Below are 15,639 nucleotides of genomic sequence, written 5' to 3' on the forward strand. Positions count from 1 at the left end.
CACCTGTATAAGATATGTGAAAGCAGCCATGTTTCATTTACATGAGTGAGTGAGTTGGTTTTAACGCCGCTTTTAACAGTATTCCAGTTATATCACCGTGTGTCAGCTTAATGTGGGAGGAAAGCCTGAAGTGATGCAGGTCTCAGACGTTTACCACTTCGGTGAAATCCACGAGCACGTGTATGGTGCTGCCCATCTTTTCCGGGGCAAGAGAGTTAACTGACTATAAAAATCCAGTTTCTACCCTTGCCGAACTAGGCTGGTATTATGGAGTTACATTTTGGCTGGACTAACGAGTCTATGCATAATCCAATCTAAATCGCGCAACGAAATCGAAATCCGGTTCGTAAAAACTGTCATGCAGATTTCGATCGATTGCAGGATTTGCAAAGCATGTGCACCGCCAACTCGTTGTCAACAGAAATTTTCAAAATCCTTTCATGTTTTTAATCAAGGTGCTCACGAGATTTGATGCATTTCGCGATTTAAGACCCGTTTTATCACAATGTAGATCTTGATTATCGAGCAGATCGTCCACTACTTGGCGCCGCCATTTTGTTTAAAGCAAATGCAAGTGATACGAGATGTGGAATCTGATTGGTCCATAGGAGAGGCTTAGAAGGGACAAAACTGGTAATAACCACTGGTGGCGCTACGATCGAGCCCAGTAATTCCAGCCTAGTTCGGCAAGGGTGGAAACTGGACTTTTAAAGTCAGTTAACTCTTTTGCCTTGGGAAGATGGGTGCTGCCAAACCTAGAAACATAATAGGGACGAACCGTGATTCGAACCAATAATCATAGGTATCTGGCGTGCCTAATCGCGGCGCCTTAGACGACTGGGCCCCCTATGCCCCCTTGTACATGAAGTCCAAAAAGCTGGCAATTATTTCGTCGCGATATAACTGAAGAAATGCTGGTGTGACGTGACATTTAAACTTACTCACAGACAATATATTTTTCGAGAAAGTGTAGCACAATTTTATAAAGTTTTATTTACAATTTGATTAACTGTAATAATATGAATATCAAAATTCATCATCACTTGTCAAATTTACTAAAATAGTTTGATCGTCTTTGAAAAAGAGGTTTATCCCAACTTTGCCAACACACTGCAGAAAATTAACAGTCACTATAAGTGAATGGGTGAGTGAGTGAGTATGGTTTTACATCGCTTTCAGCACTTACATGTACTGTGTTTATACAAGCACAGAAGTCATGCCAAGAACCCACAGTAATTAGTAATAATGTGTGGATAAACTCATAAATTTAAATAATTAAGGCACTTGCAGTGACCAGTTAACAAGCAATCAGTGAGATAGTATATAAATACATTCAAACAGCAAAACATCCATGTCATGCCATGGTCAACACTCAGTCCTGAACATTCACCCATTGAACACGCCTAGGACGTCATTGGCAGACGTGTGCGTCAACGTTAAAATCCACCCTCCTCTGAACTCTCAATGCTTACTCTTACCAATGAGTGGAACAACACGAGTCAAGCTGAGATTGGTCGACTCTACAGAAGCATGCCTCGAAGAATTCGTTCATGTCTGGGCTACAGAGGTTGGTCTACCCAATATTAGTGACGTTGGCCGCAAAAAATAATTTTTGAATTTGACCCCGATCTCTTCAATCAACTAGTGCGCCAACGTCTCATCACACCATCCTTCAGAACACACTCGATCTGATCGCCTACTTCCCAACAAATATGATGATACCATTTCCATTTGTCTATCCCTAAAAGATCAGAAGATGTGTCTTGATGATTACCGCTATCCTCTGCGTTTTTTGGCATAGTATATATCTGAATTTAAAAGCGTCATGGTTTTCTATATAGAAGAAAGAGGTTGTGGCTGTCACTGAGACAAAGTGGTGCGGACTACTGGATCAACTTCTTAACGGACATTGCATCCAGGGCATTGCATCCAGGTTCTGTTTCACTCAGCTGAACTGAACTTGACCAAAACGGCAATGAATGGAACCAGCACAGGGTTAGGCGAACGGGGAAAGCCAGATCTTCTCTATTTTCTACCGGACGAATATGGTAGGGTTGTGAAGTCATAAACACTTTTGTCCATGTTGTGCGAGGTATTGCATTGAGATAATTTTGCAGGTCATAGGTAGAAAAATGTTACAATATATGTATGCAATATTACGCCAACAATTATTTATTATAAGATTGGGGAGCTTTGTGGTTAAAACATCAGCGCGTCACGCCGAGACCCGGGTTCCGACCCTAAAATGGACAAAATGTATGTCGCTCATTATCGGTGTTTCCGGCTGTGACACTGCGTGAAACCCAAGTGATTCGTTTCAGGCACAGTTAATTACACTACCGAGGTTGACGCACGAGACATCCACGCTATTCAGTTAATGTGCACCATAACAAGTCGTTCAGGATGTGAAGAAAATTCGAGAACGTCTGCCAGAATCTTCTACTGCACAACGGGAAGACAAAACCAAAGGCTACTATGCATGGCTAGTGTCAAAACTCGATTCAGACGTATGGGGGTCATAATGTGATTTTAGAGCAAATATGCCTTTTTAAAGACTTTGATAAAAATACATTTATTTTTACATAAGTTAAGCATTACGCTTTTAAGTTCGACGTATGCCTCTTATATGAATCTGCAGCTGCAGAATGAATGTTATGATTGCAAAGAAAACAAATGCAAACGCATTGGTTTAATGTCGCTTCCGTGTCTATGTAATTCAAAGAAACGAACATTTGTCATCCTCAAAACTATTCTCTCTTTACCAAGTTCTTCTTGTCCGAACTGATGTTATACGCTGACGATTTTTTACTTTACACCCCATCCCTTCCAATACGAATTACATACAAAAGAAAACACGCTGAAAAATAATGAATGCCAAACAACAAGCGATTCAATCGCGCATGTAATGTTATGTGTTAGGTAACCTTCTACACCAATTACGCTTCTGAACAATACACAATCTAACTGATATAATGGATCTGTATACACTGACATGAAGGAAATACTAGTATCTACCATTTCCCAAATGCTAATTGTCATGTTTGTGTATGTCTCTTATTGGTTCTAAATCACTGGTGTTAACAAAGTAAAAGAGAACAATTACTGAAGCCCACCTGATTATTGAGATCCCGATAAGGTTACCTTGGTCTAACTATTCATTTAATATTATTAAAAGAGAATATGTGCATATATCCATGCAATACATAGAAAGACATTAACTTGGTACAGATATACATGTACATGCCATACCAAGATTAAAGAAAGCGTCATACAGCTTAGGGATTGGTCCAATAACTGAAAAGATGACTGACTTATACGACTGTATGATATTTGCTAAGCTAATTTTCATAATCAAATCTTTGGACATAGTCCAAATGCAGAGGTCATATCAACAATATCTGCTCGAAGGCACTAGAAGTGGTTTTCGGGCATTCCCAGACTGAGCGTGGAAGTTTAACAGACGAAGGTCTTTTTGAACTGATTGGGACATTAGGTCCAAGAACGTGTGTGTCTACTTTACTGAGTATCTTTTATTTTACTGGAGTTGTTGACGAACTCATGTCAATGTTAATATGTGAACAATATGGCCAGGAAGCGGAAATTCCTAAATTACTCATATGCAGGTTGAAGTATGTTTAATGTAAAAGAATATAGGCTCATCGTTCATCCTACAGATCGAATACAACTACGGAGTTGTGCACCTGCATCTTTACCCTGTGGTGAAGAGGTGTACTTTCATAGCTGCAATTGTTCCTTTTGAACACATCATACTCTGCAGTGTATCGGTGATAATGTGTTTGAATATTTGTTGGCGAACGGAAAGTTCTCCTTGACCTCGGCTGAAAGTGGGTCACTCTGCTGAAACGTTAGGGTTGGCTGCGGTTGGAGACCAAATGGGGTACTCTATCTGCACCAGTTGCAAATGTCTGCACATCGGTCAGACATATGTCCTAGGCACCCTCTGAAAATAATGAAGTTGTTCAAACCTGTGACACGTAGATTCGAAAGTATAACATTATAAGTGGAAAGCTATTATTTTATCACTGCAATAACTCTGTTTGATACTCGTGTTCAATCAATCAAGTTTGTTTCGTAATTCCCATATGTTCAATGGTACAGTTATAAGAAAAATAATATTTTAGGACACATGTTATATTTGGGATAACACTTTCTTAGTAAAGTACAGATTCTCGTACCTTTTCAGGTTGAGTCCCGTCCGGGATTCGTACCCACTATGCCAAAGTGAGGCACCTAACCGCCAGCACACAAAGTCAGCGATCTAAACCACTCAGCTTCCACAAAAATGAAAGTCCGACAACTGGTAGTTTAGATCACGTACTTTGTGTACCCCTCTGACAAGTGTAAATTGGCACGGCTCCCATGGTCGAAAGCTATGACGAACAATGCCATTTAGAAAGTAGTTAAATGTAACAAATGTTATATTTTGGCTAACACTTTCTTAGTAAAGTACATATTCTCGTACCTGTTTGGGTTAAGTCCCGTCCGGGAAGGGTACCCACACTTCAGAGTGAAGCACCTAATCGCTAGCAGACAAAGTCAGCGATCTAACCCACTCAGCCACTGAGGCTACCAAAAAAGGAAAGTCCGACAACAGGTTGTCTAGATCATGTTCTTAGTGTAATCCCCTGACAAGTGTAAATTTAATGAAAAACTGTTCCTATTGCCTGCTGTACTTGAAAGGCAAGAGTTTCACATGCTTTAAACCATATTAACCGTGAGGAGAACGTAATTCCAAGATATTTATAGTACGTTACCGTCTTTATCTTCAGATAATCCGGTGTCCATGCTTCATACTTGGTTATTATCAATATCATTTGATTTATCACCATTTACACACAACTCTCAGACAATATGTATTTAAGACATCTAGCTGTCACTGCAAGTCCCGAACAGTATACGAGAAAAGTACAATGTGAACGGCAAATAAGAGTAACATCAGATCTTCAATATTTTGGGTAACAAATATACCATGATCGCCATACATTTCCACTACAAGCTCATTTATATAGAATATAAACAAGACAGGGCTCAAACGCAGCCTTGTCATGTCCCACTAGAGTTGTTAACAATTGAAGTTTTATAGCAACCAATCTTTAACCTGCTTTTACAGATGCATACATACTTTTTAACAAATTGTACATTTTACCATGGCATCCTTTTTGTAGGAGTTAATAAAGCATTTGTTTCATGTCAGCATAATCAAACGGCTTCCTAAAATTAATGAATGCACAATAAAATCAGATTTTGGTTTACAGAGATATTTAGAATATACATTATTTATCAGAATAATTCGATGGTTTCAGTGACTAAATCGCAACTGTATGCGTAATTTAAATACGTAACTCTAGATTTTGACTTGCAAAACATAGAAATTATCTACAGGTAGATGATACTGGTATTAAATGTTAAACATCAACAGACTTTCATCAGGCAATGCATAATAAACGACGATCACACCTTAGTACGCATATAGGATATAGAAAGTAAAACACACAATATGGTGATTCACGTGCTCTATCATTACACTTGTTGTTGTTAAAATAGTCATACATACCTGCTCATCGATTGCTGAAGTGTGTAAGTATAACTGTGTGTAAGTATAATTCTTGTTGTATGCAACAAATCTACACTAAAGTCTTCACTGTTGATCTATGCGGAAGCTTGTTACCGATGAATAGGGCCAGGACATATGTTAGACTGATAATGTGAAGGTTTTGAGTTTCGTTTGTACCATAGGGGGAGTAAACACTGATGCCTTTCGTATCAAGTTCTGGTAATGTCAAATGTTTGGGATTCACCTCCTTTGCTTGCACTGACAAGGGTATGCGTGTCATGAAGCTTATGTTTCCATCCGATATGCAATCGCCTCGTGATCGATCTGAGGTCGTTGCGATGGAGGTTTGGCCTCTCCAACCCACCTTAAAACAGAAGCGAAATTATACTTTTGAAACATAAACTTTCCCCAAACTAACAGGAGTAAAATGTGTTACAAAGATTTAACTGTAAATTCTCCAAACATTGTTTCAAGGAAGAAACACAATATTAACCCATGTTTTTGATCCATGTGTGCCCTTTTTGTTAACACCAATTAGCACTAATATATAGCTCGCTGCTGTCTATTCAATGAATTAACAAAACAAAGAAATTGGAATAATACCCGACGTCGACGTTTGGATCAAAAACATCCGGATTTGTTTTACATCCGGCGATTCTGCCATCGACTCTGGAAAAGGTGAAACATCGTCAAACGCTCATATATCATTATAAAAAAAACGCACAGGTCGTATGTACTTCATTGAACCTGATGACACAAAAAATCCGGAAAGTGTTGGTGGCCTGACATTCGATTTGCAATGTCTAAAACGGCATTGTTTTCACACTTGTTCACAAATGTCATTGAGTAAAATGTTATTCAAAATTGTCAACATTTTTCAAGTTCGAAAATGGCGAGATTCAGCGCTGCCGATCTGAACAGCGCCATAGGACGTATCCAAACAGGGAAATCTAAGACTTCTGTTGCACGCCACTTCAACGTCCACCACAGCACCATTTGCCGCCTTTGTGACTGATACACACAGTTCAATTCCACTGCAGACTGTCCGAGAACCTCCCGACCAAGAGTTCCCCCCCCCCCCCCCCCCCACACACACACACACACACCACACCCTGCACGTGATCGCTACATTCGACTGTTCCACCTACGTCATCGCAATGCCACAGCCAGGGAGACTGCAGGACGAATCCCTCGTTTGAAGAGGAACCATCTTCGAGAGGCTAGAGTCCGACCCAGAAGACCAGTTATCTGTTTTCCAAAAGATTCACCGACAGCGACGCTTGCGTTGGTGCCATACCTTACAGCCTTGGAATTTGAGAAACTGGAGACGAGTGTGGTTCAGCGATGAATCACGATTAATTCTTCACCGGCGACATGGAAGACAGCGTGTTTATCGCATTCGAAATGAGCGTTTTGCCCAACATTGTGTACGTGAATTCGTCACACTCGGTGGCAGTAGCGTCATGGTGTGGAGGGCCATGTCCTACACCACGAGATCTGATTTGGTTGTGGTTGAGGGAAATTTGACAGCAAAGCCCTACATGAATCAAATTCTGCAACCTCACCTTCTTCCAACCATTGACCGCCAGAGGGAGCTGTTTCAAGAGGACAACGCTCCGGCGCACACAGTTCTTGTCACGGTAGACTACCTCCATAAAGCCAATATCAACGTCCTGCCCTGGCCGTCGAGATCTCGAAATCTCAACCCAATGGAACACCCCTGGGATGAACTTGATCGACGTGTACGTTAACGTCAGAACACGCCGCAGATACTCCAACAACGGGCACATCGTTACAAGCAGAATGGCCCTGAATTCTGCAGGATAGAATTCGTACACTTATCCAGTCAATGCCGAGGAGATGCAGAGCCGTGATTGCTGCCCGGGGCGGTCACACGAGATACTGAGTTCAGCGCAACCTTTTGACCTCATGTGACATGGCAGTGAACAATTTTCAATGCCTTAGTACAACGACAACATGTGACTATCGAACTCCAAAATGTCATACAATACATTTACTGAAAAAAACTATCTGTGCGTTTCTTTTTTTGAAGAGTGTATATTAGCAAGTATGAATCACGACTAAAGTCTTACCACAAGCTAGATCCTTACGCCACTTTAAGTGCCCTTTCCCTTACAGTCTCAACTCCAAGACTTCTAAATTCCACCTCTGTTTACGAGAGAACCTCTGTACCAACCTGAAATAAAGCATAGTATAGGTCCGATAGACCATAGATCATAGGCGTACGGAAAACGGAAAAGCAAACAAACTGTTCCATACCTGGTTGTCATGGAAGTTCATTTTCAGGCTTGAAAATTGAATTGCATTATTTCTTTCACATAGGAACATCTTTTAACGATAAACTTAATACATTAATTTTGTTGTTCACTGATGTAGGGCTTTACACAATATACGACTAAAGGCTGCTTATGTACATCATTTGTTCGATTAAGTTTCATCTATCACTTGATACTATCATCATCTATTTTGCCTAATATATATATTACACGAATCTATTATGATATATCTATATAATCTAGTTGTATTTCATCCAATTAGCCTACTGTGCAGGATTCGCGATAATTACAACATTTCCATTTGAGCAAATAAACAAATGTCCAAAAGAAACGATACCACGTGTTTGAAAGGATATTACAAAAAAAAACTAAACGATACAGACATTTCAAATTGGTATATGACTTGTGAGTAATGTTTTCACAGTATGTGTACAAAAAATCATTGTAATCAATCCTTTACAATCATGAGGACAGACATGTAAAGACGCGGGGGGTCCAAAATGAAAATTTCATTTGAACACAGTCGCTGAGTCATGTCTAGTGAACATGCCGGCCATGGGAAAACGTGAATGTTAGCCTTTGCTAGGAAGTTCTGGGTCAGCCTTGCCGTGTGAGGCCTCGCATTATCGTGCTGGAAAATGATACCATTAGGCTGTTGTTGGATGAATGGCACCACAACTGGTTGTAAGATATCATCACGATAACGCTGCGCATTCAGGTTTCCTCAAATAACGACGAGTCTCGTTTTGACGTCACCGCAGATTCCACCCCAAACCATTAAACCTCCGCCTCCACATGACCTGACTTGATGGATGCAGTTCGGTGCCAAACGTTCACCTACTCTTCGGCACACACGCTGCCGGCCGTCGTTCCTGAAGATGCAAATCTGCTTTCGTCAGAAAACAAGACACGTGCCCAGTTCCACGGTTGCCACCGTCGAAGTCGCCTGGCCCATATCCGTCTGTTGAGTCGGTGTGGGGGTGTCAGGAACGCTCCGCGGTAGGGGCGACGTGCTCGGATACCATGTGCCCGCAGTCTCCTGTACACGGTTTGTCGACTTATCACGTGTTCCAGTGCCGTCCGTGCCGTTAACGTCGTCGTTACGAAGCGGTTCCGAAGGTGAAGTACCCGGATGTGGCGGTCTTCAATAGGCGTGGTCACCTGTGGTCTCCCGGTTCTCGGCCAGTCTGCTGTCCGAACTGTTTGACGCAACCGCTGCATTAACCTGGTGACGGTTATGCGCGTGCATCCTAACCTTCTGACGACGTCGCGGTGCGTAGCTCCCTGTTGGAGCATTCCTACGGCTCCCCCTCTCTCAGTCGCTGTCAAACGTGGCATTTCTTTTGTGTGCTTTTTGTTGCTGTGATCCCAACGTGTCGGGTCAGTAGTTTTATACAGAAGATATGCACGTGCGTTTCGTGTTACTGGACGGAACGTCATTTGGGCAAATTGCACGCTTTTTTCTCAATTGATCAAATGTTCCCGGTTTTATCGACCGAATACGTTTGTTTTGGAACGTAGGATACGCAAAAGTACCTCTTCAGACGAAATTAACTCTTCATAATGAAAATATTTAGAAAAATGTGTGGTATCGTTTCTTTTGGACATTAGTTTAGATCAGTCGTGTAGGTCGGGATGGAATAGCATTATTACAGAATTACACAATTGTGCCTCGCTTAGGTGCACAATGCTTTCGTGATAGTAAGTACAATATATGAGAGTGCCATCCCCATTTTTGGCCGCTGGCCGCCGGGCCCTGCACATTGCACTGAGTTTTCTTCTTGCAAAGAGTGACACATACCAAAAATAATTACGTGGCCCAAAGCTTAAAATAAGCACGCATGATCATACATTTTATGGGAAAATCCCAGAGTGATCTACTCGTACAAGTTGTGAACACTGATCTGATATATAAAGTAAGTGGTATTCCGGATGCCTCGAGAGGAGATTATGCGTACATTTATCACATCAATTTAACCCCTAAATCAGTCAAAACAATCCCTGAACAGAAATTACTATTATGATGTTACATGTTCATGCTGCTTACTCGCTTTCCTTTATTTTGCAAATGGCGACTGAGCCTCGGTTTGAGCATGCGGAGATATAACAACTAAACATATCGACATATCGTAATATCGCATTACCATATCGCAATATCGCATAAGGGTCGTGTTATCGCCATGTCGAGTCGTGCTATCGCCATGTTGTTGCCTGTTATGGCCATGTCCTTGCGTGTTATCGCTTTGTCGTTGTTGACTGTAACGCAATGTCGTGGCGTGTTATCTCTTCATCGCAATATCGCGTGGATATCTCAGGGTGATATGGCGATGGTCCTAATCAGCCACCATAGCAAAGGTCAACAGCAAGCGACATTTATAGGGTTATGTGCAGAGGTCAAAAGCAAACAACATTGCTTGTGTTATGTGTAGAGATCAACAGCAAGCAACATTGCTAATGTTATGCGCAGATCTAGATGTCAACAGCAAATACTATGACTAGAGTTATATGCAGAGGTGAAAATGCAAGCAACATTACGGGGGTTATTTGCAGAGGTGAAAAGCAAGCTACATTAATAGGTTTATGTTCAGAAGTGAAAATGCAAGCAACATCACTAAAGTACTCACGGAAATGGAAAAAAAATGTTTTTTCGACCTCAGATCTTAAATAAATGCAGTTAATATACAAAATATGTAAATATTCAAACAACTAAATTAGAACTAATTGGGCCGTGGCACAAATACAGTGTATCAAATGTTTCTATGCCTTTTTACACGTAAAAGTGTGTAAACATGTGAATAAAACAGACTATTGTGAAACAGGGCATAACCAGGTGTAAGTAGATCAAGGTGACCTATGACACCTTGACGACAGGTGAGAACAGGTGCATAATGCCTATAGTCTGTTTCTGCTATGTCAATTTGGACTTAGTTTTATTTTTGAATGTTGAAAATGCCGACAAATTACCTCCTGTAAAGCAAGCATCATTACTAGAGTTCCATGCAGAGTTCATAAACAAGCAACATTACTAGGGTTATGGGCAGACGTCAACAGCAAGCACTATTACTAGGGTTATATGCAGAGGTGAAAAAACAAGCAACATTTAATAGCAAGCAAGAATAGGAAGTAGGGTTATGTTCAGAGCTCTATAACACGCTGTACTGCAATAAGCAGCAGCACTTCTTTGGTTATGGACAGAGGTCAATGGCAAGGAACATTACTAAGTGTATGTAAAGAGAAGAGTAGCTAGCAACATTACAAGGGTTGTGTACATAGGTCAATGGCAAACAAGAAAATGAACCAGGGATATGTAGAGGGATCAATAACAAGCAGCATGTCTTGGGATATATACAGAGGTCAACAGCAAGCAACATATGTGTAGAGGTCAACAGCAAGCAACATTGCGAGGATTATGTGCAGAGGTAAAAAGCTAGCAACATGTAACAGCAATCAAGAATTAGAAGAAGGGTTATGTTCAGAGCTCAATAACAAGCAGCACTGCAATAAGAAGCAACACTTTTTGGGTTATCATTAATGATATATTATTAAATTTTCTGTCCCTTTTGACACTAATGTGACTGACAAAATTCAGGAAATGTCGCCGTTCGAAATGTCACGCTTGCATCCCAAGTACCAAGTTGTCCTCCTCTCCATTATTCTCGGTGCCTTAGGTTTGGTACCTCTCAATCTCTAGACTGACATCGGGAGAGTACCCGGGTTTGCTTCAAGGGATACTGCCCTTCTGACAATCTGGGTAATGCAGAATCAAATAATACATCCTACCTCACTCGCTCTTCCCTCAATCGCTTAAGGGCAGTCGGGTAGCCTAGTGGTTAAAGCGTTCGCTCGTCACGCCAAAGACCCGGGTTCGATTCCCGACATGGGTACAATGTGTGAATCCCATTTCTGGTGTCCCCCGCCGTGATATTGCTGTAATATTGCTAAAAGCGGCGTAAAACCATAGTCACTCACTCACTCAATCGCTTAAATTTACCAATCATTATGGGATGACGTGGTTTGATTAACGTTGGGGCTCTTCGTGATAGAATTCTTTTGTGCACTTTTGCACACATTTATTTGTCTGATGATTCTCTTGTGAAGCATGTCAAGACTCATGATGAAAACAAGGCATTCCACAGTTTTCTAAAACGAGCCAAGGATGTGGGACAAAATCTCAATGTCGGTGTTGATTTTGTTGATGGTTCTCTACTGCCGGACGGTACAGAAATGAGTGTCAACCAAGCGAAGTGCCATATCAAATCGGCCCAGACTCAGTTTTTCAAGGAGAGGCTTTCTGAACGACCATTGCATTTTATTATGTTATTATATTATTTTAGTTATGCGAAGTGTGTTGAGAAGATCCTTCGCTTGGATGAAGCCTGAAAAGTGAAACATAAGGATTTCTGTCTGCTGCTCAGGACCAGTCACTCCCAACTCGAAACCGTCAATGTGTGATTTTGCATCAAAATGTGAATATCAAATGTAGATTATGCAATAATTTTAATGAGACTGTCGAACACATAGTGAGTGGATGCCCAGCTTTGGCACATACACAGTATCTTAAGCGACATGATGAGGTGGCTCGATCATTTTATTACCGTCTTCGCCATGCTTGTGGTTTTGAAACAGAGGTCCATCCATGGTACGAAACTGAATATGTAGAGGGCGTCATAGAAAATGATAAATACAAAGCCTTTGGAATAGACCCGTATACAGCCTCAGACATATCCAGGCCAGCAAACCTGATCTTGTCCTTTTTGATAAATACAGTGAATTCATTTGTATCATTGAATTTTCTGTCTGATTGAGGAAAAACTTGTTAAATATGCAGACCTCGCTTTGCTATCAGGAATACAGCCCTTCTGACAATCTGGTTAATGCACAAGCTCCAGTGTTGGGGGGTCTTCACATTCTCCGAAAAGTTCTGGGTGGGTTTGACTAGGCAGCGCTTCCTTGGAGAAGTCCCATTCACTGTAGAGGGGGCAAGGGCCCTGAGCTGATGATGAGCATAACCAGCCTGATTCTGCCAGGATCACCCAAACCCTCTTTACTGCATTTTTTTATTTTAATCTGTAAATAATAACAACAACAACAACAACAATAATAATAATAATAATCGTTCATATTCGAATCCTCAAATGGTTTGCTTGAACCAACGACGTTAAAAGTAAGGCACTGCTTGCGGCATATCGCATATGTCCTAGGGTGTTCTAAAACGCATTTCTAACCAATCATGTTCGAATCATCAAAGGATCTGCTTATACCAACGCCGTCAAAAGGTTTACTTTCCGACATCGACTATGTTCGAATCCTCAAATGGTTTGCTTTTAACAACGCCGTCGAAAGTAAGGTACCGAAACAATTGGCAATTGGGAAATGAAGAACCAAGTCAATGAGTCCGACCACACAATCACGTTAACCGCCTCTTAGACAAGCATAGTTACATCTTAAGACAAGCATGGGTTGCTGAAGATTAATTGTAACCCCGACCTTCAAGGGTAGTATACATAATACAGAAGACATTTGCAACAATACTGTGTATTTCGCTTTTGTCCCTGCAAAGCAAGTGAATTGGGGTTAATCGTGGATTTCTAGGGCGCTTCCTTCAGTATTTGCACTCGCATTTGGTTTTCATATAACCAAATATAAACACCAAGCAGTGTTACTTTTAACATGCAACTTGGAACAACAAAATGAGATATATATATAGCAAAAAAACTTGATGAAACTTTTAATAGGTTCTGTGAAGAACCTAACAAGATATGATGTTGAAAATATAATTGATTAGAAAAAAAATATCAAAATCAAAATCCAATATGGCCACAACTAAGAAAAGATATTCAAGACCTTTTGTTATTTGACAGCGTAATATATTGTTAAACAATTACTGTAACAGTATTATATTCTGTCCCGTGAAGATCCGGGGTAGAATAGATCTTCAGCAACCCCTACTTGCCGTAAAAGGAGATTATGCTTGTCGTAAGATGCGATTAACAGGCTCACTGACTTAGTTGATGCGTGTCATCGCATCCCAGTTGAGTGGAGCGAAGCTCATGCGATCAATCACTGGATTGTCTTGGTCCAGACTCGATTATTTACATACCGTCGTCATTTAGGTGTAATATTGTTGGGAGCGGCGTAAAACAACAAACAAACAAAAACACTACCATCAATCACGGCGGGTACACAACGTTTCTGCTGGGTGAACAGAGGCATATTTTGAAAGTCAAGTGCTACACGAGGTTCAGTATGGGACAGGGTCGAAACTCCCCCTAGTCAATCTGCCGAACGCGGTCACCTGTCCAAGTATTCTTCGCAAACGACGTTTTAATTCGCATTTTGTGAGAAATGTCTGATGACTTGCTGAAACAATATAAGGCAAAATGGTTGTCGTGGGTACGATAATGAACAAAAAAAGACCAGAAAAAACAACTAACCCATAAAAGTTTATCCGTGAGACAAAATATCTCATCTTATATTAATGACCTGATAGGCAATTTCTATAAATTATAACATCTAGCCTTGCAGTCGTTTTACTAAAAGTTGTCTAAAGGGCACAAAATGCATGGAAGCGGACATAATGTTGGTTAATTGTCCATACTTGAACGATTAGACACATAGGTGCTTCAACCTTAACTTTAGGACAAGAAAGATCATAGAATTCTTGGATTCTGTGTTTATGGGGGGCACGGGTGGCCCAGTCGTCTAAGGCCCCGCGATTCTCTGTGCAGGGTTGCGTCCCTGGGGCACGCCAGAAACCTATGATTGTGGGTTCGAATCCCGGTTCGCCCCGATTATGTTTCTAGGTTTGTCAGCACCATAGCCGTGCTCGTGGGTTTCACCGAAGTGGTAAACGTCTGTGACCTACATCACTTCGGGCTTTCCTCCCACATGAAGCTGACACGCCGTGATATAACTGGAATACTGTTAAAAGCGGCGTTAAACCAAACTCCCTCACTCACACAGTGTGTTTATGACTCCACTCCCACCCCACCCCCACCCCCACAGACACACATATACAATCGTTGTGAAATCAGTAAATGACCACACAAGATCAATTCATAATCAACCAGTAATATTGAAACATACATGTTTATGTCTACACTGAAAAGAGATATCACAATGGGTCAAACATGTTGCAGCATTATTGGCACACCTGCAATGTTCTTGACCTACCGGTTGTGAATAGACCCGTGACGATCCGGGGTAGAATATGTCGTCAGCAACATATGCTTGCTGCAAAAGGAGACTTGCGGGATCGGGTGGTCAGGCTCGCTGACTTGGTTGATGCATGTCATCGATCCTAATAGCGTGGATCGATGCTCATGATATAAATCACGGGACTATCTGGTCCAGACTCGATTATTTACACACCGCCGCCATATAGCTGGAATATTGCTGAGTGCGGCGTTTAACAACAAACAAACAAAAACCAAGCGTGAATACGAACTACAATTGCTTCAACTGGACCTTTTACTGGTATTTCCAATATTATGGTGCCACCGTCAACAAAAACAAACAGTTTCTTCCGCCACTTATATTACATACGCATGGCACAACACGACGGGTCATAGAAATATCTGCGTTTCTAAAATCTTAAAATAATACAGTTCGAGCAGAAAAATCAAAAGAGCGTATTTCATGTTTTAGGGAAAACCTTGCAATTTTGTGTTTTTTCTGTAGATCATTGCGGTGACGTCTTCTCGGCCTGACTAATATTTGACAAGCACAACAACAAAAACATTTGAGCTATATTATACAGCAGAAAAC

At 41.1% G+C, this 15,639-nt stretch overlaps 1 protein-coding gene across 1 annotated transcript; it reads right to left on the minus strand.

Moving 5' to 3' along the window:
* Nucleotides 1-8,709: 8,709 nt before the first annotated feature.
* Nucleotides 8,710-9,168, minus strand: LOC139448808 (uncharacterized). Its single transcript, XM_071230339.1, has one exon. It carries the CDS (start codon nucleotides 9,166-9,168, stop codon nucleotides 8,710-8,712), a length of 459 nt encoding a protein of 152 aa, XP_071086440.1.
* Nucleotides 9,169-15,639: the final 6,471 nt, after the last annotated feature.

The sequence above is a fragment of the Haliotis cracherodii genome, unplaced genomic scaffold (genome assembly GCF_022045235.1).
Source record: "Haliotis cracherodii isolate W230 unplaced genomic scaffold, xgHalCrac1.p SCAF_7, whole genome shotgun sequence".
NCBI classification, from domain to species: Eukaryota; Metazoa; Mollusca; class Gastropoda; order Lepetellida; family Haliotidae; genus Haliotis; species Haliotis cracherodii.

Bases quoted from the DNA above. Each gene is read 5' to 3' on its own strand.
- LOC139448808 (XM_071230339.1), bottom strand. From the start codon at position 9,168: ATGCTCCAACAGGGAGCTACGCACCGCGACGTCGTCAGAAGGTTAGGA.